This window comes from Theropithecus gelada, chromosome 6 (assembly GCF_003255815.1).
Source record: "Theropithecus gelada isolate Dixy chromosome 6, Tgel_1.0, whole genome shotgun sequence".
Taxonomy (NCBI): Eukaryota; Metazoa; Chordata; class Mammalia; order Primates; family Cercopithecidae; genus Theropithecus; species Theropithecus gelada.
In genome coordinates, this window is record NC_037673.1 from 8,974,216 (window position 1) to 8,998,662 (window position 24,447).

The 24,447-nt window shown below is 38.5% G+C and overlaps 1 protein-coding gene across 1 annotated transcript in view; it reads right to left on the minus strand.

Annotated features, from left to right (window-relative positions):
* Positions 1-24,447, minus strand: part of SEMA5A (semaphorin 5A) — a 517,335-nt gene that overhangs the window by 218,516 nt on the left and 274,372 nt on the right. Inside the window, exon 6 of the mRNA XM_025388084.1 lies at positions 89-151. Coding sequence (XP_025243869.1) covers positions 89-151 — 63 coding nt within the window. The remainder of the gene's footprint in view (positions 1-88; positions 152-24,447) is intronic.

Here is a 24,447-nt window from a genome sequence, read left to right on the forward strand (position 1 = left end):
CAAGAATACTCTTCTTATCAACGTGCTTTATATAGTGCAGACTCCTTCAAAACAGGGTGATGGCTGCTCATAATTGCATCCTTCTTACCTTTGATTTGCCTTTGCTGTAACAGGCCTTCTTGGTAGCTTCGTCACACTCCCATTCCACAGCCTGTAGAAAATACCAAGACAATAGCAGCTATCATGGTTTTGACTGAATAAAAGGGAAAATATAAATAAGGCACTGGTAACCAGATTAGGAAATATGGCTGCACCCTAGCAGCAACATTTTCACACTCAGAGAATTTACACCAAATACATGAAATTTATCCATGGGCTTAGATTTAGCTCTGAAATTGAGGAACAAGAAACTTCCCCCTTACTATTTGCTTTTATGTAGTAATGATGTGATGCTTAGGTCTAGTCACTGTTAGAAAAGAACTACGAGTTGGTGACTATGGCACTGATGGTAGAAATGATTGCTTTGGAGAAACCATAGAATAGACCCAGACGAGGCTTAAAGGAGAGGCCTTGAGACAAGATAATTTAAATATTCATTTTAACATTTATATTTTATTCAAATAATATGTTGTTTATAAATATTCATAGATAACGAAGAATGATTTTGCATATCCTTACTACCAAGATACACCTGTAAATGATAATCAATCAATAGATAGCTCAGGCAAAGAACATAGCTAGGATTTTTCCCCAACAGCAGTTATTTTCATACTGTTATTAACTCTGGCTAAATATTTAGAGCCACAGCTTTAAACTATTTTTTCTCAGAATTTCCAAATCTCACTTATGCTGATTAATTTGCTATGTGTGCTTTCACGTCTGATGCTAACTCGCAAATGAAATATGTGATTAGTGAAGAACACAGACAGGGCTTGCTTTACAGAAAGGATGCCTGCAAACATCCATGGCCTGGCTCTCGTGAATAGTTTTTGCGCAAATTGAAGCATCTGGGCTTCTTTTTTTCTTTTCTATCACTGTATAGAGTGTAAACTTTTATAGGGTAAAAAATATTTTCTCCATACTCCACACCTGTTATTACAATTATTTTCTATTTTACTATTAATTGGATTTCTGAAGGATCAGGAATGTGCAGTAATTCAATCATTAACAGAAAGACATTTTGAGATAGAGACTTTTTTCTGTTAATTTGAACTAATGTCAAATAATAAACTAAACCAAAAGTTACCTAGTGTCAAATCATATGAAGGAAAATAATGGCTTCACCCTTATTTCTAGTAAGAATTTTTTTTCCTAATTATCCAAACTTGGGAGAATAATAAAGTCAGGCTAACACCATTCTCTAATATCTTCTGCCTTCCAAAGAATGTTACATAACAGAATTAAATCATAAAACACTGCATCTTGCATAATTTATGTTACTTGGCAAATGGGAGTCCATAAGAAAAGTATTCTAGAGAGAATCACTTCAGTGTCTTTGAAACCAAAACAATGATATAACTGTTTTCCCTTGTGCAGACTTGAAGATTTTTGTCAATGTCAACATCTGATAAGGGAATTTGTTAATTCCTCCTGTATTGCTTCCCTGTTCATAATGTTTGATGGCAACAATAAAGTCACAGCTAATCAGCATCTGATGCAAACACATGACTTGAATTCCATACCAGGATGACAAATATTTTCATGAAAAGCAATGACACCTCCAGAGAAAACAGCCTCCCATACAGTTGCATAACTATATCCCCATGAAGTGCAGATAAAATAAATGAAAATAAATGCACTGTTGTTCATCTGATTTGACCTTCAGTATATTCCTTTCTTAGATCTCTTTACAAAATATCACTCTGTTGTTTGTATTTAAGTAGATATCCACCTCTTGGCCTTTACTTAAAACAGTATTGAGGACTGATTAAAACAGTATTGAGGATTGAAAGAATATGATATATTCTTTCAGCAGAGTAAACCTCATTATAACTTTGATTGTATATGGCCAGAGCATTTAGTATTACATATCACCAAGAGGAACTGCTGTTAGACAATTACTAGGAAAACTACACAGTGAAATACTTTAGATAAAGAGTCATTCACGTGGCTTTCATTGGTCTAGTGATTTTGTTAAAAGTTAAATAATAATGTTCTCTTCCATAAACATGAAAGCTATGAAGAGAAGGATTAGTCCCAGGGCTAACGGAAAAGAATATTTACCAAATGCCATAAAAATTATTCAGATCCTGGCGCTAAAATGGCAAACAAACAGCTTCACAAGTCTACCTAATGCCCAAACTTTATATTTTCAAGATAAATATTGGCCAAAGATTGAAAGGGAAAATAGGAGAAGAAAGAATGTGAGAGTTTTAAAAAATATTTCATTACTTTATCCAGCATACCAAAAAACAACAACTGCTCTTACAAGTTTATTAGACCCATAATAAATAGGACAAATCTTACAGATTTTCTGAAGATAGTGATTAGAAAGAAAAAAAATTTATTTCCTAAGGCATTTTATTACAGTCTCACTAGCTTGCCTATAATATTCAAATCCAGAATTAATTAAAGACCATGATTGTACAGCTTTTCTGTTCACTTTCTACCTGAATAGAGAACAGGATAAAGGGAAATTTTATATTAAGAATGGAACTTTACTTATTCCAGAAGACAGCAGGAATATATACATATTATTGGATAGCACAGAATTTGAAAAGGAATAGAATGGAGAAAAGTGCCTTTTCCAGATTATACTCGAATAGGATGTTCCAGATTCATCCCATAGTGTCCTCCTATTCACTAGGTCAGTTAGACTTTGCCCATTTCATTAGTGGACAGACTTGAAACTTAAAAAAAAAAAAAATTCCATCAGAGACAAATAAGAGTATCAGTGAACCTCTCCTCTATGGGATCTTATTTCTCACAGTGACCCATTTTTCTGTTTGAAATTAGGCTGTGTTTTAACCTGGTCACAACTTCCTTGTTCTTCTAGATCCATTCTAATGAACTAAATACATTTTAATCAAGCTTTCTCTTTCATTTATCAGTGAAGATTTTTATTCTTTCATGTATCGTGATTATAGAACAAATCTCACTACTGATTTGAGAAGCCACCTTTCCACTTGTATTCAAATTTATTTAAAGATGTTTTTCCACCAACCCAAACCTATGTTTACAATAGTCAAAACAAGTGCTAAAGCATTTTACACTTCAGATCTCAACCCAACGTTCATAGTCTCATTTCTTGAGTCTCCCTTTTAAAAATATTTAATTTTTGTCATCTTTTGTCTTTTTCTATTTCAGGATAGCCCAGTAGAGAAAAGAAGTATTTCTACTGTATGCTATTCAATACTTTGTCTGCATTATACATTTCTGCAGCAGACATACAGCAGAAATATTGTGGTTACTTGAATATTCAAAGATTAGTCATAGTAGGCAGTGAGTCTGAAACATCTACATTTTAAAAGACACAATGATTCCTGTTTGTAGTAAATTTTTTTCTGTAAATACATACAAATAAAACCTGTACTACTCAGCAACTCACAGAAGTTTTGCTTTATGCAAATGCATTATCTCCTTCATTTAACAAATATTCATTAAGCATCTACCAAATGGAAGACACTCTTCTATGTGATTGACAGAAGGAAAAACAGACATAGAGATACACATGAGATATTAATTTACAATACAGCATAAGTATATTCCATCAGCCTAGACAGAATTATATTAAATCTGAAAAGTCAACAGTGTTCATCTTCATTGCTCTAGTAGCCATATGCAAGTTAATCTCAGGTCCAGTGACACACTCTGACTTATAATATTAGATTTCAGGATGGGACAAACATACAAAGAGAGCTACAAAAAAAAAAAAAAAACAGAAGAGGCTTATGGAAAACCCATTTTATATCTGCATAAATCCTGGGGATGCAATGAAGCCCCTACTGTTTCAAGATACAGCACCCATTGGGCCGTGTTGCACACAGACACACTATGGTTAGAATAAAGGGAACTGTGATCTCAAGAGTAAATCAGATGCAGAAAAGAAAAAGAGATTGGCTCTTTTTATATATGTGTTACACACATACAAATCCACAGTTCTCAGAAGTATATAAACAAAGCTGTGTATTATCACACTCCACCGCCAGATAAGCTAATTAGATAGGGACCAGCAAAGGCAGACACTTCATAAAAATGAAGAGAACAACATTCTAGGCAAATGGGCTACTACTCTTTCAGCAGATGGCTTTGCTAATTAGATACTGGCAAAAGATAACATTAAACAAAACTAGTTTAATTACACAACGCCAAAAATTAACAATCACCTGAGGGCTTTCTTTTTTCATATGTTTACATTCATATTCTTATGTCATGTATTCTGCGATGTGCTGGGAAATGTTACATTGCCATGGCAATTATAAACAAATCGTCAGGGTATGCAAGACTCTATCTTTGTTCAAAAATGTAACAAAATCCAAGTGAGTTGGAACTAGAAACAACTGTGATTGGACTTGAATGAAATGTTAATCTATAACAGTAACTTTGAGAGAGGACATCTTTGCTAATTATAATACCATCAAGGTCACACCTGTCAGGGTCCTAGAATGGTGTGCATTGAACAAAAAAAGGCAGTAAATATTTTAGTCAATTTGGAAGGATTTGTTCGATGTTCCTCTGCCTTTACTTCCTAGTGGATATTCAATGTGTTTATTATTTTTTCATATTAATTTTCAGTATACTTGCATTTCCATCCATGTCAAATACAAGCAAGTACAATTATAACCTCAAAATCAAAAGACTAGCCAAACATCTTATGTTCTCACTGATATGTGGAAGCTAAGCTATTAGTAATGCAAAGGCAAAAGAATGATACACTAGACTTTTTGAGGACCTACGGGAAGAATGGGAGGGGGGTGACGGATAAAAGACAACAAACGTGTGCAGCATATACTGTTCGGGCAATGGGTGCACCAGGATCTCACAAATCTCCACTAAACAACTTACTTATGTAACCAAATACTTCCTCTACCCCACTAACATATGGGAAAATAAATTTTTGAAAAAAATGATCAATGTCAACATTTAGAAATTTAAAAAGACTGGAAGAGCACTAGAGTCATATCATCCCACTATTTCTTGATTCTCATACACTGCCATCATCTAAAATTAGAAGAAATATCTTAACCTTAGAGATACCTATGAAATGTGTTCTAATAATCTTTAAAGCCCTTATGCTAATGTCCGAGATTTTCTTACACATAATAACATCACATTAAACTTGCATTGATAAGGAACTGCAGAGTGGTGCTCCTAGCCCGTTGAATGCTCCCAGCCCGTTGAATGTTCGGTTTTCTAATTGGGAGTTGACAATGTATTCATTCCCTAGAGCTGTTGTGAGAAACTACCACAAACTGGGTGGCTTTAAGGACAGAAATTTATTCTTACAGTTCTGGAGGCTCATTGTCAGGGTTGACTCTGACTGAAAACTCTGAGGGAGAATCTGTCTGGGCCTCCCTCCCAGCCCCTGGGGTCTGCCGCTGATCTGTGGTACAACCTGGGCTTACAGGGCATCACTGCAATCTCTGCCTCACTCATCGCATAGTGTTCTCCTTGTGTCTTTCTTTGTCCAAATGTTCTTCTTCTTATAAGGACACTGGCCACTGGATTAAGGCCCATTGTAGTCCAGCAATGACCTCATCTTAACTAATGACATCTAGAAATACGTTTTTCAAATAAGATCATATTCTGAGAATCTGTGTGGACATGAGTTTTGGGTGGATATGCTATAACCCAGTACAAACAGTGTGGCATAAGAGATTTGGAGAACCAATTCATAGTCACAAATTAGGGTCATTGCTCTGCCACAAATTAGTTGCCAATTCTTAAGCAAAATAATGGTAACAATTTATTAAACTTGTGATGTGCTAGCTACAGTGCTAAATGCTTTCTATACACTTACCTCGTTGAATGTGAGAGGTACTATTATAATCAGATTTTGGATGAGGACTTTGGGTAAATAACTTGCCAAAGGCCCCAAAGTATTAAGTGGCAGCCCCAGGACTGGCACTTTATAACTTGATCTGGAGCCTGTTATCTGAACTACTTTTCTGCTATTTAAATTACCGAATTAAGTACCCCTTGTTACCTGATTTTTACAGTGTCTTTGTTTTCCACCCCATAATTTAGAAAAATATATATCTGAAGCACAGAAATTTGTGCATGTCTAAGTTCAGAGCTGTTGGCATTCAGTAAATATTAATCAAAAAAGCCATCAATTCCCTTGTCAGAGAATGTAATCATGTTTAAAGCCTCTGGGACCATTCACAGCCCTAGTATCGATTTTAAAAGGACCATGATTTGTCTAATGAAACTCTAAAGTCAAGAAAGGTACAGCCAGGGTATGATATAAGAATCTTGGGTTCGTTTTGTGAAATTAAACATCTTATGTATAAGAACAGTTGGTTCCTGACACAGCAGCAATGTCCAGATTTCAAAATTCTGTCTGAAGATCCATCACTCTTCTATTAAGCCCTCCCGGGGCTTCCCACTCCTCCTGGATTAAGAGCCAAAGTCATCTAGAAAATTCTGCCATGTCCAGGTACTTATTTCCTAGTGCCCCCACCCCATTCTTTTATGGGTGGCATGGGCTTCTCAGCGTGGTCTCTGAACAAAGCAGACACATTCCCTATGGCCTGTGGACCTACTGGCCCCATTACCTGGAGGAATACCTTCCTCCAGATGCCTACCTAGCTAATGTCTGTGCCTCCTATGTACCTTTGTTCAAGGGTGAGCTCCTCACCGGACCCTCTGTAGCCATATATGTATATGTGAAACTGCCATTTGCCTCCCCCTTTCTCACTAGAAAGCAAACTGCACTTGGGCAGGCAGCTTGGTTGCTTGGTACACTTCTGTGTCTGCAGCACCTAGGACAGTGCCTCACATACAAGTACTCAATACCTAGTTGTTAAACAAATGAATGGATGTATTAATAGAATGCCCTACACCCATGCCCTTGGAAGTAGCTCAGGTGTCCTTCTAGAGGCCCCTTGTAGAATGGGCACATGAGGCTTGTCAGCCCTTGAGCTGGTTGGGTGAGCCTACCGCGTGTTGCACCTCTGTGGCAAAAACATACCACAAGAATTTCTCTTCTGCACTTCAATTTGCCCTGACACTGGGAAGAAGAATATGAATGTATCCGCTCTGGGAAGACAGAAAGGGAAGGATCAGAGCAAAGATTTTACTACTTTTTCAGCAGTAGACATTTTTTTTAAGTAACGTCTTAAGCCTAATCTCAAACAAAAGGAGATAAAAGTGGTACAGTATTCCCCTTGTTTGCAGTTTTACTTCTTGATACCACGGTCAACTGAAGTTCAAAAATATGAAATGGAACATTCCAGAAGCAAACAATTCCTAAGTTTTAAATTGTGGACCATTCTGAGTAGCATGGTGAAATCTCAAGCCGCCCCACTCCATCCCGCCTGGGGAAATGAAGGATTCCTTTTTCTAGAGTATTCACACCTCTATGTTCCCTATTAGTCACTTAGGAGCCCTCTCAGTTATCAGATTAAAAAAGCATAGCACACACAGTGTTCAGCACTATCAGAGGGTTCAGGCATTCCCTGGGGATCTTGGAACATAACCCCCGTAGATAAGAGAGGGACTACTATATTATGTCAAAGTCATGTTTTAAGTGCAAAATTATAATACTAAGTCATTAGAAAAATGTGAGGCTAAGTGACTGCTGAGTCATAACACCCTCGGTATCCAAGCATTTCTGTATTTTGCTTTGGTTGCCTACTTTTGAAAAAACCACAAATTTATAAAAATGAATAGTTATAAACAAGACCACTTTGAATCTCAGTAAATTTGGAGTATAAGTTGAAATGACAGTGGACATCTTATTCCATACTCTATAATAAACCAGGTAAGCCAAGTAATGTCACAGTAAAAGTTCATTTACTGAGTGAAGGATTCTAAAGTCTTAAAATTCTGTACGTGGTATACATTGGTATAAGTGTTTGGTTTTTTGTTTGTTTGTTTTGAGATGGAGTCTCGCTCTGTCGCCCAGGCTGGAGTGCAGTGGTCGGATCTCAGCACACTGCCAGCTCCGCCTCCTGGGTTCACGCCATTCTCCTGCCTCAGCCTCCCGAGTAGCTGGGACTACAGGTGCCCGCCACCACGCCCAGCTAGTTTTTTTGTATTTTTAGTAGAGACGGAGTTTCACCGTGTTAGCCAGGATGGTCTCAATCTCCTGACCTCGTGATCTGCCCGCCTAGGCCTCCCAAAGTGCTGGGATTACAGGCATGAGCCACGGCGCCCTGCCAAGTGTTTCTTAAATAATCAGATTAAAGTAATATATCGTCTCAAATCTCTGAAGCACCTCTAGAATCTGAGGGTTCTGAGAAACACAGTTGGCAAGTCACTGTTTTAAGGAACCAAATTTATCTGATAAGAAATGTTGGCGCTGGACCTGGGGTCAGACAGAGAAAAACGAAGTGATGGAAGATGAGTTCCAATGACCCTGCTCCTGAACATGAGTGAACCCTGCTGGGATGATCTTTTGAAAGGAGAACATTAGAGAGAGAGAGAGAGAGAGAGAGAGAGAGAGAGAGAGAGAAACAGTATCAAGGACATTATAATATCTGGTATAAAATTGAAAACCATGATTGTCAGACCCTGAAGCATCAAACAACTGGTGCACTTCAAAAATATTTCTAAGGTAAGGCTCATAAGAGCCTTGCTTCTTGGCTGCAGGGTTTTACAGAAATTATTTTCATGGATGCAAGTAGGATTAGTTTAAAAAGTGGTACATTGTCAAATTTGTAAGACTAAATGTAGTGAAAAAAATCAAATCACTGGAGGGATGGCTATTTTTATACATGAATTTCCTAAAAGTATTAGTATAAGGAACCCAATTCAAAGTCAATCAAGCAGGGATAAAGGTATTGACATTGGAGTGTATCGACTTCCCAACGACTGGCTTGCCTAGTTTAATATTTCCCAAATGCATTTGGTGGAAAATTGATTGCATCTAACGTTATATTTTCTCTCTTTTACAACATACAATTATGTCTTACATCACATAGATGATGCCAAGTACCACAATATCTGTATAATGTTCAACAGAAATTATGTTTGCTAGAAATTAGATATATCACAAGCAAATTAAAATTAGATGTTTTATCTGACGTAACATTTATTCTGCATATGTAGAGATATCACAAGAGGAATCAGCTGATTATAGAAAGTTATGAAAAATATCACACCAAGCTGAGCTTAGTAAGACTATCTGAAGATTGTATGGGACACAAATATGAGGTCACAAGATACATTTTTAAACAATATGAGAAGCAGGATGTTGGCATGGGATTCTCTGTAAAACCTTGACCAACACTAGGGTTACACAACTTGATATAATGAAGCCCATCTCGAAAATATCTTTACAAGGCTAAGTTTGTGGTGTGGCTTTGATCAAATGTTTCTTTCACACACCAGTTAACTACTGACAATAATATTCTAGCACTATTGGTAAAAGTGAAGATAAACCATCCTGTCCCTAAAACAAGACGAAATTTCACAGATATATGCCAAAGTTTCATTTGGGAATATAGTTAAAGGGTTCAAAAGGGACCGTATGTAGCAAGTAATAAGAAGTACCAATCTTTTTATTTCGAGGCAGCACGAAACAGATATAGAAAACAACGCCAGCAACCACAGCTTGAATGCAAATGAAGGTGCAGAAATCACGCAACTCTTTGTTGTATGGCTTAGAATTTTATTTTACTGATGTGAACGAAATATTTTTATGTTTTCAAGAGGAATATCCCATTTGTGATTTTGTGTGTTAGATTTCTCTTGCTTAAAATGTAAAGCCAACTATATTGGCATCATCGGTTTGAGTCCTATTATTGTATATTCTGGCTAAATCTTAATGAAGACATTCTATACAAACTGTCAGCCTAATAGGCAATATTGATGTAAATATATGGGTGTTTCCTTTCAGTTTCTCGATAAATCTTTTCTATTTTCCTATTCTTCTGAAACTGCCTTCATGAAAACAAATAACACTTCATACCTGATTACTTTCTCTAGAGTTCTGGGTTAATATCTATGCACTAGATTCACTGGAGCACTTACAAAACCCAGATTATGAATGTTTCCTGGGGAATTGTTTTATACTCATGGAACCACTCAGAATGTATTCATTATTCAAGTTAAAAATGCTTGCTTCCTGAGATACATCCTATCAAAGTCAACAAAGATTGACTTTACTTCCAGTTTAAGAACATATTGATCTGTTTTCCAGATCTCAAGATATATACAAAACCCTCCTTATGAACCTTATTCAGCATTATTTCCATAAGCTTTTGTTTTCAGCTAAAGAAAATGAACACGAAAATTTGTTTTCTAGTGTAAGTTTGGGTAGTCATTGTTTACTCTTATTTTAAATAAATAACAGGATAATATACTCTGTTCAAGAAACACATTATTTACTATATTATCACAATGGTAAATGAACATTTAGTGAACATGACTGATATATTCATGTCCTAGTTAATATTTAACACTCTTATAACTTAATGACTATCTGCTTAAACTTATTAAATCAAATAAATAATTTAGCATTAAACAGCAATTGTGTGGTTTTGCCATTTATTTCTCCAAACATTTTTCTCTCTTCTATAATTTGCTCATTTACATGCCAGAGATGTCCTAGAATATTGCCATTACTATTATTAAGATGTTTGATAAGAGTTCCATCTAAGAAAAAAGTCCAAAAGCATTTCAAGTGTGAGAATAAGAGTTGGTGAATTTTTAATGTCTGTAACATGAGGTATTTTGATGGAAAATTGATGCCCTTTGTTATAATTTTACAACAAAATGAAGGGAACATGAGGCACTCCTTCCCTTTCATCTATTTAAATCAGTCCTGTTGTTATGTGATTAGCCAGGGTTGGCAACTAATTGCCAAATGTTACAACTTGACTCAATTTCCTACTGAAGGAATTTGATTTTGAAATAAATTGCCTATACCAATTAGGGCCTAGAAACACACATTTGTATATATCTGAGGGTGGAACATTGGAGTAGGATGAATACTGGTCCCTTAAAAGATATCCATCACCATCTCTGCAACCTGTGAATGTTACCTCGTATGGCCAAAAAAAAAAAAAAAAAGGGACTTAAGATAATTAAATTAAGGATCTTGAGATGGAGACATTACCCTGTATTATTCAGGCAGCATCTCAACATCACTGAAAACATCCTCATATGAAGCAGGCAGTGGAAGATGCGGAGCATACAGAGGAGAAGGAAATGTGACTGTGGAGGCAGAGATTGGGATGAAGGAGTCTCAAGTCAAGGAGGCTGGCCACTACCCAAAGCCAAATGAGAAAAAGAAGAAATTGTTTGCCCTGAATTTCTGGAGGAAGTGTGGCCCGGAGGACCACTTTATTTTAATCCCGTAAGAATTATTTTGGACTCCTAGCCTCCAGAACTATGGGAGAAAAAATTTCTGTTGCTCTAACCCACCAAGTTCATGCTTATTTGTCACAGCAGCCATACAAAACTAATACACACACACATACACATGAATTACACAGATGAACACAGTCACACTCGGGCGAGTTTAGGAGCATGGGGTGGACATGTTAACATCTGTGTGTCTGTCTACCAAACATCTGGGTCAGGCCCATTGTTGGAAATCAGAACATGTCATCCCAAAATATGCCTTTGTCATGGGATTATTATTATTTTGAGCTGATTATTTTGAGAAAGCCTAGACACAGGAGAAGCTCTGAAAACAGAGTGGAAGTTGTCCTTTTGTAAGGTAAGCTTACATATATAAAGGAAATCTCTATTTGTAAGGTTGTCTCCCTTACTGTACCAGGAAGAGAAAGATGATCCTAAATCAGGAGATAAGTCAACGGAGAAGGCACTGACTTAAATGTGCACAACAAACCTTACTCCTGCTAACCATGCCATTTCTGGTTATGTTGCCATTACTTGCCTCTCTACACCCTTCTTTCTTTTATCTAGCTGAAGATGGTATTTAAGCTTGAATTCTAAGATATATCTTTGAGAGTGACTCATTTCCCTGGGTATCTCCCGTATGTATAAGGCATAAGCATATTTTTAAAACTTGTTTGTTTTTCTATTGTTAATACGTCTTTTGTTACAAGGGCCCAGCTGAGAATTTAGAAGAGTAGAGGGAAAATTATTTCTTCCTGCCCTACACTATATATATGAAAGATGTAGTTGTTAATATCAAAGAGCTCTTGGGGAAAACATGCTGTGATCTTGGGCGTCTTGAAGGGGAACACTCAACCCAGATGTAGGGATCCGGAGATGGACGAAGGAACGTTTCTCAGGGAGGTCAAGGCTTGAGCTAGATCTTGAAGTAATTGATCAGTGAGTGAATAAGTGGAAGAGCAGATGTTCAAGAAAATCAAATGAATAAGCCAGTGCAAAGGCCTGAAATGGGAAGAAAGGACATCTAAGCTGGAGAACCGGACCCCAGGGTAAGGATTGGAGAGGTCTCTGGCTACACGCTGATAGGCAGCTAAGGACAGGCCTGCTGAACCATGCTAAGAGGAGTTCAGATTTATTTTTCATGAGTTGAAGAAAAGCCATGAATAAAATTTTAAGCAAGATATTGGCATGGTGAAATGAGTAATTGAGAAAGACTTCTCTGTGGGTATGAGAAGACCTGGAATGCAGTGTGGCTGTAGGGGTGAATACAAGGAGAGTGATATAGAGGTCATTGTAGGCAACCAGCAGGCAGGCATTGGGAACCTGAAATAAGCAGGGACAATAGAATGACAGAAGAAGGGATGGGTAACCAGCTATTTAGTCGTGGGAAAGGCACTGTCTTTTGATCATGTAGATGTGTGGGTGGACAGCAGTAGCACATGTCTGCCTAATCTATAGTATGAAACTAATTCCCACCCATTCCTTAAGCTGGGTTTGGACTCAATGCCATACACAATTCTGGACTGCTTTCTTTCCACCCCCATAAGTAACTTTAACCTTAGACAAATAAAACTACCTTTACAATTCTGTTTAAAGATAATAAGACAGTAAATCTCCGTCCAAAATAGCTAAGTAGTTCAAGAAAAAAGACCGAATTCATACAATGTTTTGATCATCACACTTTTAAATCAAACACACTTTAGTTCACTGGTAATACATTTTGGATTTTCAAAACAAATGAAAAACCAACCAAACAAAATCTTATGAATCACACGAAAGTTACCTTTAAAACTGTAGGAATTTAAAGTCAGTCAGTACCAGAACTTCTTTTTCAAAGTAATATAATGATTTATTTGTTTGGAATTCTGTGTCCTGAGTCAAGCAAATAAGATGATATAAAAATGACAACAACATAAATTTCAAAATGAGAGAAAACTTACAACTCTTGACTTCCAAGACATTTAGCAAAGCTAAAGAAGCTGGAATTTGAAAGTGGAAAAACATAAGAAAAATAGACTAGCAAATTAAGATTTTCATATCTCTGAGTCTTACATTTTTCTTAGATTTTTACATGCTATGGTTTTAACACTCCTCCAAAATTTACGTTGAAATTTAATTGCTGTTGTAAGTATTAAGAGGTAAGAGGTAAAACCTTTAGGAGACAATTAGGTCTTGAGAGCTCTTTCCTACTAAATGGGTTAATGCCATCGTCACAGGAGTGGGTTAGTTATAACTGGAGTGGGTTTCTGAGAAAAGGATAAATCTGGGCTAGTGTTCTCCCTCTGTCTCATGAGCTTTCTTCATATGATCCCTTCCATCCTAGGATGACTCTAGTCAGAAACTGACACCAAACTCTTGGACCTCACAGCCTCCAGAACCATGAGTCAAGTAACCTAGTATTTTGTATAAATTACCCAGCCTGTGGTAGTCTAACAGCAGAAAAAGTGCTAAGACATCACATCTGAGAAAAATTCTGAAAAGAGCCATGCTATTAAATGCCAATATTAATTCTCTCTCCAACCTAGAAGAGGAAGGGCATTTCTTCCTTAGTCAGCCAACTTCAGAACTCACACTAAAGTGTCAGCTTTACTGCATCTCAATTATAGTTCACAATATCAAGAGCAAAAATTCAATGCTATTTTTAAAAAAATACTTTAGGTCTGACTCTGATTTCTCAAATTTTGACTATGACTATGAGTCACGACTACCAACATTTAGATCAGCACTGTGAGATTAACCAGAGCCAATACGTAAACGTATACAGCAGAAAGCCATCAATCAATCTGCAGTGGACACAATGTTTCCAATTTTAACCATAATAGAGGAGCAAAGCAACAACAGAATCCTGGAATCAGACAATGTGTGACAGTACAACGGCCTAAAAGAACTGCCGGCAAGACATACTGGGAAAATTAGTCAAGGAGCACATGCATGCTCAGAGATGAGAATGAACCAATTCCTGATGGTGAAGATGGCTGGTCCTCTTCCGCCCATCACAACTAACTTTACCCTCCCAACAATCTAGGGTGTAGGTACCAGTATTACATTCATCTTACACAGTAGGTAGAAAGGGGCTAAACAACTTGCCAAAGATTACTGAGCTTTTAAATGGATGGTCTGGGATTATGAAGTCAGGCCACCCTGGCTCCAGGGTTCACAGTCTTAACCCATGTGCAATGGACTCTTCTTTCAGTGAAGGAGTTGGCAGGATCTCCCAGATTCCTAATTCCTTCCTGTCTCACCAGCGCTCTATGACAGATTGAGTTTGTTTGCTTTGAACTTGTCAGAAAAAATAAAATGTGATGCTTTTGAAAGGTAAACAGGCCCTCGGTGGGAAAGCAGGGAATGAAATGGTTTGGCTGGAGAGATAACACTGCTCCACATCTTCACTACTGAGAGTTCAACACAGTTGTTATGATTTCAATGCTGATTTCACACAGTCATTGATTTGAAAGCTTCCCCCTATTCCTGCCCTGCAATCTGCGCTCTGAAAGTACATGAAAACCACAAAAGTAAACTTAATTGAGAATAGTCTTATTATTCTGCAAGTTTGTGTAATTATCCAAACCCACTTGAAATAATACCAGAGGTCAAGACAAAGAGCATGCATGGTTAAACATGAATATCATTCCATAATCTGACACAATGTACGTGGGTAAAGATCATTACACTATACATAGAAAATTCAAACTGGGTTGTATTTCCAAAACAAGTTTATATGTTGAATTAGGAGAATATGGCAAAAACTATCCCAAAGAGACATTATGCAAGCTGATAAGCATGGAGGTCAACAAGCTTTGTATACTGGAGATAGTAGGTCAGATCCATCCATTATCCGGGCACAGCCAAGAAAGTGCACTTAAAGTTGCAATCTAAGATTCTAAGATTCCATATCCCTCCTTTATGGTGAAAGATGGGGTCCAAGTTTCTCATATGGAATATAACGACCAAGTCCTTTCTAATATAGCACAGAGCAGGGACGCCCTGGGGAGATGTGAAGAACCATGGAAGAGATGAAGATGAGGGCCTGGTGCACTCTTGGGTTCTCACCCTTTTGCATGGGCTAGCTCCCTAGTTTCTGACCTGCTACCTCCCAGAACACAACTCTTCCTCATCCCCAGCCTCATTATCCCCCTACTCTCCTCTAATTGGAGTATCCACCTCATTAGAGTCTCCTTAAATGGTCTCAGGGCTGACAATAACACATCAATTTATGAAAGAGCTAAACATTCCTCCCTATGCTATCACACAGGCAATGCTTAAGTACTGCATTTTAAATTTAGTGCTTTCTAGCACAATCATACCCCAAAAGAGCTCTAATATGTCTGAAACAAGCAATACTAACAGAGTTGTCTGCCTCATTTCCTAGTGCTTTGAGCTCTTATTAGGCCGAATAATTAAGAAAACTATTTTTTCTTCTTTGTTTTTCCAAGTATGATAACTTTCCTCCATACATGTCTATATGAGCTTTTACTCAAGGACAGCTGATTTAATGGGTTGTGATGATGGATAATTAAGTCTCTTAATTATTCTCTTAGGATTATTGTAGCTGTGAAAATCAAGCCGCATACACATACATTCAAACAGCAATTAAAACATATTTAATTGCTTTTTAATTTAGAAATGATTTCTGGTTTTGGAAGCTATCTGTGGCCTCAATATGCTCATCATTTTATTTGCATATCCAAAGACTTTATCAGTCTTTATAACCATTTTGATTGGTCTACCTCCTATGGTGTTTTGACAAATATTATTATAATCTGTTAGATTTGTGTTCCTACTAATACACTATCCAGGTGATTTAACAAACATATAGTGCTTCATTATTCAGTTTTAATAGAACCTATAAAAATACAAATGTAACTAGTCCAAATGTGATACAAAAACATCTCAAAATCTCACCTTTTCAAGAAATCTGAGTCTGGTTATTACCGAAATAACTCCTCCCTGTGCCATCTACACTAACCTCTACTTTTCATTTAAATAATGATGAGCCTCGGGAGAAAGAAACTGAACATTAGGAAGTAGCTTCTATAATGCCTTTACATGAATGACAAACAAAATTATTATAGCATGATCATCCTAAGATAAAACAGTTAACTTTGCTCCTCCCATGCCTAACATCATTAAGGACATTCCTTGAGGTTCAGTAATGTTTAATATCAACAGATTCACAACATACAAAATAGAAATAGAAACATTATCAACTATATAAAATCACTTGATTGGTTCTACACCAAGAAAACGCCACAAAATAGGAATTGTTAACTCTCCAGTAATATTCCTACATAGTCAGTGGAACTTGTAAATGTATTCAACTAATATTTACTGAGCACCTATTATGTAACAGAATTTTGGATATAATATGAGCTTTCCTAAAGCCTGCTGTGTTTTAGAAATTCTCAGCCTACTAAAGACAAGAAAAAAAAAGTAATCGTAATACAAGTTGAGAAGTAAACATATATACTGTAAGAACAAAGAGAGAAAAAACATGTTTGTAGAGAAGATGGAGGATTACACAGCAATGCCCAGCCCAGCAGCCATCTGAGCAGGAATGGAGGGAAGATAGAAGTTCTTGAGAGATAGGAGAGACATATGCTTGCTGAAAACAGGTACCAGGATGTGCAAAGTCTGTGAGAAGTAGAAACACATATCACGTTCATGAAACTGCAAGAAACGTGTATGGCCGAATCCCACAAGGAATGGTGAGGAACAAGCAGATCTTGAAGCCAAAAAAACAGAAAAGGTCAGACCATGGTGTTTCTTACATGATATTGCTTGAAAATAGGAATTTTTTTTTTTTTTTTTTTTACGTTTAAGAGTTTTAGGCAGTAAGGTAATGTCACAGTTCACATATATTAAGCCACAAACCACAGTAGGAGGCAGGAGGAATGGACGACACAGAGCATTACAAACAACTGCCCGAGGCCAGAAAGCAAGTAAAGGAGCTAAGATTCAGAGGTGATCAGATGTGCAGTTTAGAAGGATAACTTGAGGAAAAAGGGATAGAATGTATGAGAGGATAGAATACAATTAATAAAAGAACATTAGCTAGTTTAAGCCCAAGGGGATAAGGCAATGAGCCTGAATTCAAGAAGCCTGAATAAGGCTGAATCCACTGTAAGTTGTAGACCGGACAGAACAGTATAGGTACACATTCAGGGACCATTTGATGAGAATGTGGAACTAGCAAAGACATCCATTGCTCTGGACAAAAGGTTTTGAATCTGAGCTCTGAGGTTAGTTTAAGGAGCTCCATCCAACTGATGATGGTACGAAAAACTATTCTACTGTTCAGGAAAGAAGTTAGTTTGGAGGTAAAGACAAAATATTCCTTATCTTGATTTTATTTTATTTTATTTTATTTTTTTTGAGACAGAGTCTTGCTCTGTCGCCCAGGTTGGAGTGCAGTGGTGTGATCTCGGCTCACTGCAAGCTCTGCCTCACGGGTTCACGCCATTCTCCTGCCTCAGCCTCCCAAGTAGCTGGGACTACAGGTGCCTACTACCACGCCCAGCTAATTTTTTGTATTTTTAGTAGAGATGGGGTTTTACCATGTTAGCCAAGATGGTCTCAATGTCCTGACCTCGTGATCTGCCCGCCTCGGCCTCCCAAAGTGCTGGGAATACAGGCGTGAGCCACTGCGCCTGGCCTATTTTGATTTTTATATGTCTTTGCTTGGGAACAAAGGAGATACAGTGACATAAGTGTGGCTCAGATGTTTTGTTTATTTTTACTTTTGTTCTTTTGAGGGGGAGGGAATGGAACAAGAAGTCACTTACAATTGCTCACACAATCATCCATCTGCATTTGTCATAGCTGGTCAACATGCAGGGTCCACACCAAGGTGCTGACCACATTATGGGTATGACTAAGGATGAGGACCGTCATGTGAAATAGCTTTGTTGAGCGTGAGAAATGATCTACCCTAACACAAAGACAAACGGCGTGATCACCATGACGTGGAGATCACAACGATGCACTACAGCTCATTTTCCTAAAGAACAGAACAAAGTGTCCATTATAGCATTTGACAATCCAAGCATTCCTTCTGGGACCACCTTCTGCCCATGGCTCATCCTGTCCGGGTTTTCTTCCTCATCACTAGCTGCTCCTTCTCAGTCTCCTTTAGCAGACCAAGCTGTGTTTCCTCCAATGGTGGCATGGTCCTGGCATCTGCTTAGGATCCTTCACTTTCCACTCTACCTTCTTCCCTGGGCAGTATTACTTTGTGTTATGACAGTGAACACCATCAATACAACGCACCGGCATTCACGTTCATTTCTGGAAACTATTAATTCTTCCATCTCTCTCCTGGGTATATTCCTTGGCATATCCAAAGTCATCTCAAACATAATACATGCAAGTCACCAGCCATGATTTCCCTCTCTGCCTCCCAACTTGCTTCTTCCCAAGTGTTGCCCATATTACTACCCACTTAGTTGCTCTGGTCAAAGGTATACAAGTCATCCTTGAGTCTCCTTGTTTCCTCATTGCCAACATCCAATCCACGAGCAAATCATGTTGACTGTAACTAACAAACAAAACATTCCAAATGTGTCCATTTCTCTACCAGTATCTCTTGCCTAAATTCTAATACAATTTACTAACGGATGTCCTTTCTCTAACTTTGCCCCATTATAACCCTTTCCTCTACAACTCACCCAAAAATATCTTTTTAATAAGAAAAATAGATGATGTTTAATACCTTTGAGTGGCTTGCCATCTAGGTACCTAAAACACAATTCTACGTCTTGGGCCTGGTTCATAAAGCTTGAGGAGTTTCTGCCCCCAATTCTCTGACCCCGTGTGTCACCATTCCTCTACTCGCTTGAGCCCTGTTATCTAGCAACTCTAAATCTCTGTAGGTTCCATTAGCCTTATCCATCATTTCCTCTTCCAAACCTTTGTATTCACTAAGCTCTCTTCCCCGAAGATGCTTTCCCTCACCTGCACCTGACTCCTCATTATTCAGATATTGACTCAACTGCCATTCTCTGAGAGTAAACTATTCCTTGCCACCCTATCTACAAGAACTTCATAAATACATTCTATCACATCACTGCATTTGAATTCTTGGCAGCACATTTACTACTTTCTAACACTTTTCCTAACTATTAATTGATTAAATGTCTCCTCCAACTATAAAGACACTGCTAAGAGAAGTCTTTCCCTTGGTTCAACACTTTATTTCCTGTACTTGGAAGTCTGACTGCCCCATAGGAGATCCTGATTGAATATGTGCTGAAGGAAGGAATAATCTAGGAGTTTGAAAAGATGCAATGAGTTTACTTTTGGAAACTTTCTGTCTGAAGATAGGAATTTCAAGGCGAGAGCCTCATCACATTTGTTATCAGGTGAACATTGTTTTAAGAGCATAAGTTCAAGATTAGCATGAAGACTGAAAAAATCACTTTGCATTTAGTTCTCAAACTCATCTTCCCTATCTATGTGATGCGAATAATAATCTCTGACCTTCTTGGTTCATAAAATTGTTGTAAGACTTAATGAGATAGTTATGGGGGCACCATATAAACTCTCAGGCAAAGTAGTTTAGTAGAAATAGTTGGGTCTGGAATCTGCTGTCTGCATCACCAATGGGAGAGCTTATTCATGGCATCACGGTATTTGCTGGTACACTGAGTGAGTTGCCACCCGGCCCTTGAAGAGTTTTGCATCTGGCAATAATCCAAAGAATGACTCCACTGCGAAGTAATAAACACAGAGAAAACTCTTTACTTGTCACCTCTATGACCTTCTCATAGCGTCTTGTATTGGAGACATTTCAATTGCTCCTTGGATGGAAATTAGCTCACCTTTTACTGTCAGTAGGACACATGGTACATGTGCCATTACACTGGGAAATGGCCGCACAACTATTCTAAGTGGAAAGTAAAGCTCGACACATCTGTAAACCACCCACATACATCTTTTTTTCCATTCTACATTAAATGTCACTGAAAGGTCACTGAAAGCACATCAAATGAAATGAAAGCTCCCATGTCACCCTGGAAAATGTCCATGAAAACAGTCAGCTTCAACACACAATGTGTGGTTTATACTAGGGACTGGGATTCTATTTTGCCCTAAAAAAAGATTATAATTTGTCCTTCTGACAGATGAGGTCAGTGAATAATGTTTAAAATAGATGATGTCCCCTCACCTCTTCCCCTTGCTCCTTGGTCATAGGCACCACTAGTGGTTCAGAACCCCCAGCACTACAACCACCGTTACATGCATCGTGGCGGTAGTCAGGGCTTGCAGATGTTTTATTACAACTATACCAATGGGCATCCATGGGAGCATTCAGCAAAGCCCAGGAACAGGGTACACAGGGGTGTGCAGGGCAAGTCAGCCCCTAGACAGCTCTGTATCCAGCAACCAAGGCCTCAGAAGGCAGAGAGAAGTCAAGCAAAGGCCAAGGAGGGTGTTAGGGTGTTGTGTATCCTTCCTTCAAGGCTGTAGATGATACCACTACACTCTAAACTAGCTGCTAGCACCCAGTGCAAACAGGCTGAGATTTTGACCTGCTGAATACACATTTGGACTGAATACTGAAAACTCACTGAGAAGAAACATTAGGGGGAAGAACTGTCAAATGGCTTGGCATATTACTAACATAAAAAAAAGAAGCATTCCTGCTGATTTGAAAAGAATATCAAGAGAAGTTATAAGCCTTACCATCAAAATACTGGCTTGAGTCCTAAATCTATATTTTCATGTAAGTTCTTAAATTAAAAGGCTCAGTGAATCAAAATTTTACTAGGCAATGAACATCTTGGTTATTGGGTTACAAATGAATTGATCGAACTAACTTCATCTTGGGATTGGATTTAGGTTACCTATTGAAGACTGGTAGCCAACAACAAGCATGTTGTCCTTCAGTGAGGTGGAAAGAGACCACAGGCCTATCTCTTATTCTGTATTCTCCACTTGCAGGCTCAAAGGCCAAGGCCTCAATGTGCCGGGTCTCTCTCTCTCCTTATGTGTACAAGACAATGGAAGAAGTCTTGCCCTAGTCAGCCTTAGGTTATCCAGGGGTACGAAGAGCTGGGCTGAATCCTGGTGATGAGATTTAGTCAAGTCTTTTTATTTCCCTATCCCTCATTTTTCCTCATTGGTTACTGGATATAATAAAAATAGCAACCTCAAAGGGTCTTGGTGAGTATTAAGGAGTGCTTACAAATAGCATTTAATCCAGTGTCTGCACATAGTAAGCCTGTGATATTGTTAACCACATAATTACTTCCACTATTCTTTCTTTCTTTCTCTCTCTCTTTCCTTCTTTCCTTCTTTTCTTTCTTTCTCTTTCCTTTCTTCCCTCTTTCCCTCTTTCTTTCCTTTCTTTTCTTTTCTTCCTTTTTCTTTCTTTCTTTCTCTCTCTCTCTCTTTCTTTCTCCTCTCTCTTTCTCTCTCTTTCTTTCTTAGATGGAGTTTTGCTCTTATAGCCCAGGCTGGAGTGCCATGGCATGATCTCGGCTCTGTGGAACCTCTGTCTCCAGGGTTCAAGCAATTCTCATGCCTCAGCCTCCCAAGTACCTGGGACCACAGGGGCCTGCCACCACACCTGGCTAATTTTGTATTTTTGATAGAGGCGGGGTTTCGTGATGCTGGCCAGGTTAGTCTGGAACTCCTGACCTCAGGGGATCTGCCTGCCTTGGCCTCCCAAAGTGCTAGGATTACAGGCATTAGCCACCAGGCCCGGCCCCATTATTTTTTACAAAAAGCCTTTTTAATCCCATTCTAATTCTTTTGTTATCTGCCATTCACTTGGAAATACAGCTATAATGGAAGGGAGAAATGCAAACTGCTCCTGGGCAAAATTTGCTTTTAATATTCTTAAAAGGTTTGTAGTAACCAATTTTTCCCCACATGTTCACTTGAAATTATTCTTCGCTTTGGGGGAGATTTAAAAATAAAATTTTAAATAAATGCCTAAGGAATTCCAAATGATTTGGCAAGTTAAATCCATTCTGTCAGTAGAAAAAAAAAGATACAGATGTCTGCCAACAAAAAATCAGTTCAAAATATTGGGTTGCTTATTGCAATATCTGAGGAAACCTACAATGGTTCTGTGCAGTAAGAATTTTTGAGAGTTTGTTATCATTGAAAGAAAGAAAAACTTCCCCATTCTTTTTCACTCTGTCCTCCAGGTCATCTAAGTCAGGGGTCCCCAACACCCAGGCCGTGAACTGGTCCTGGTCCATGGCCTGTTAGGAACCAGGCCACACTGCACAAGGTGAGCAGCAGGCCAGTGAGCATTACTGCCTGAGTTCCCCTGCTTGTCAGATCAGCAGCGGCATTCGATTCTCATAGGAGCATGAACCCTCTCGTGAACTGCGCACTGCAGTGAGGGATCTAGGTTATCCACTCCTTATGGGACTCTACTGCTGGTAATCTGAGGTGGAACAGTTTCATCCCAAAATCAACCCCCACCCTTTCCCTATTGCCCCATGGCTTGTGGAAAAACTGTCTTCCACGAAACTGGTCTCTGGTGTCAAGACAACTGGGGACCACTGATCTAAGTCATTAGAACTCTTGTACTCTACCATTCAACCTTTACCTATGACATGAATTTAGGTTCTTGCAAAATAACGAGAACATGGGTTTTAATGCCTATGATCTGTACTTGGCCATGTGATTACATGGTGGAAGGCAAGTTATCCTCAATGATCACACTTAGAGTTTAACCACATGAACTACTCTAAAGAAGACGTTCTCATGGCTGAGTTTTCCCTGTGTCTCTTGGGTATTTCTCAATGTGCACTGCATTTAGAAATAGATCTCGAAGTGCTCTGATGATGTATCTTTTCTCAAACACACATTCCCCTCATCTCTCCCCATCTCCCCTGCAGAAATTGATAAGAAGTGAATTTCACCAGAAAATCTATTTTTGTTATTGCCATTAAACTAATTTTAGGATTGGAAACTCGCATATGGTCACTATGTGCCTACCTTCTTTTTAGGAAACATGAGTCTGTAATGAAAGATATAAATGAATCCAAATTCAAGTTTAATTTTGGAAACCATATTGTAAGATAGGAAGAGAATAAAACATAGCATGCAGATAGATCACATTAGTTTTCATTTAGACCTATTATTTACCATTTAAGAACATTTTACATTTGCCAAATACATTTCTATAAGCCAAGAAGAATCAGATTTGTAGAGTTGGAATAAAGACAGAAAAAAAGCAGGAGCCCAGAAGGAGGAAAAGAAAGGAAAAAGAAGGCCAGGAAGGTGAGGGGAAGTGGGAATAGTCAAAGGAAAGAGGATGGCAAGGACAAAGAGGAAGTGAAAAAACATTAAACCATCTAGGCTTAAAGTAAATAACACATTTTATTTCAATATGTTCAAAGCAAATCCTAGAATAATGTACCAAGCACTTGAAATTAAAATATAGCCATATGCTCCGGGAATGATTTTATAAAGAAATGAAGGCAGAACTGATGTCAGCTGAATCACTCGAGAAGAAAATACCCTAAAGTTCTCAGCTTCGGGGTACCAGGTTGCTGGGGGTGTGGCATTCTCATAGTCTGGGGGTGTGGCATTCTCTCTTAGTAAGGGTTTGATAAATGTTAGCTATCAATCCTTCCTCCCTTTATGGTGGTAACTTGTTTTTTGTTTTGTTTTGTTTTGTTTTGTTTTTTTTTGAGACGGAGTCTCACGCTGTCGCCCAGGTTGGAGTGCAGTGGCGCGATCTCGGCTCACTGCAAGCTCCGCCTCCCGGGTTCACGCCATTCTCCTGCCTCAGCCTCCTGAGTAGCTGGGACTACAGGCGCCCGCCACCGCGCCCGGCTAATTTTTTGTATTTTTAGTAGAGACGGGGTTTCACTGTGATCTCGATCTCCTGACCTTGTGATCCGCCCGTCTCGGCCTCCCAAAGTGCTGGGATTACAGGCGTGAGCCACCGCGCCCGGCAGGTGTGGCATTCTCATAGTGACACCTCCCACCCTGAGGTCGCCAGTGGGTTAATGTTCAGTTTGCCCTTGGTAGATCCTGGCAACCAGGAATGGAAACGTAAAAAAGGAAGCG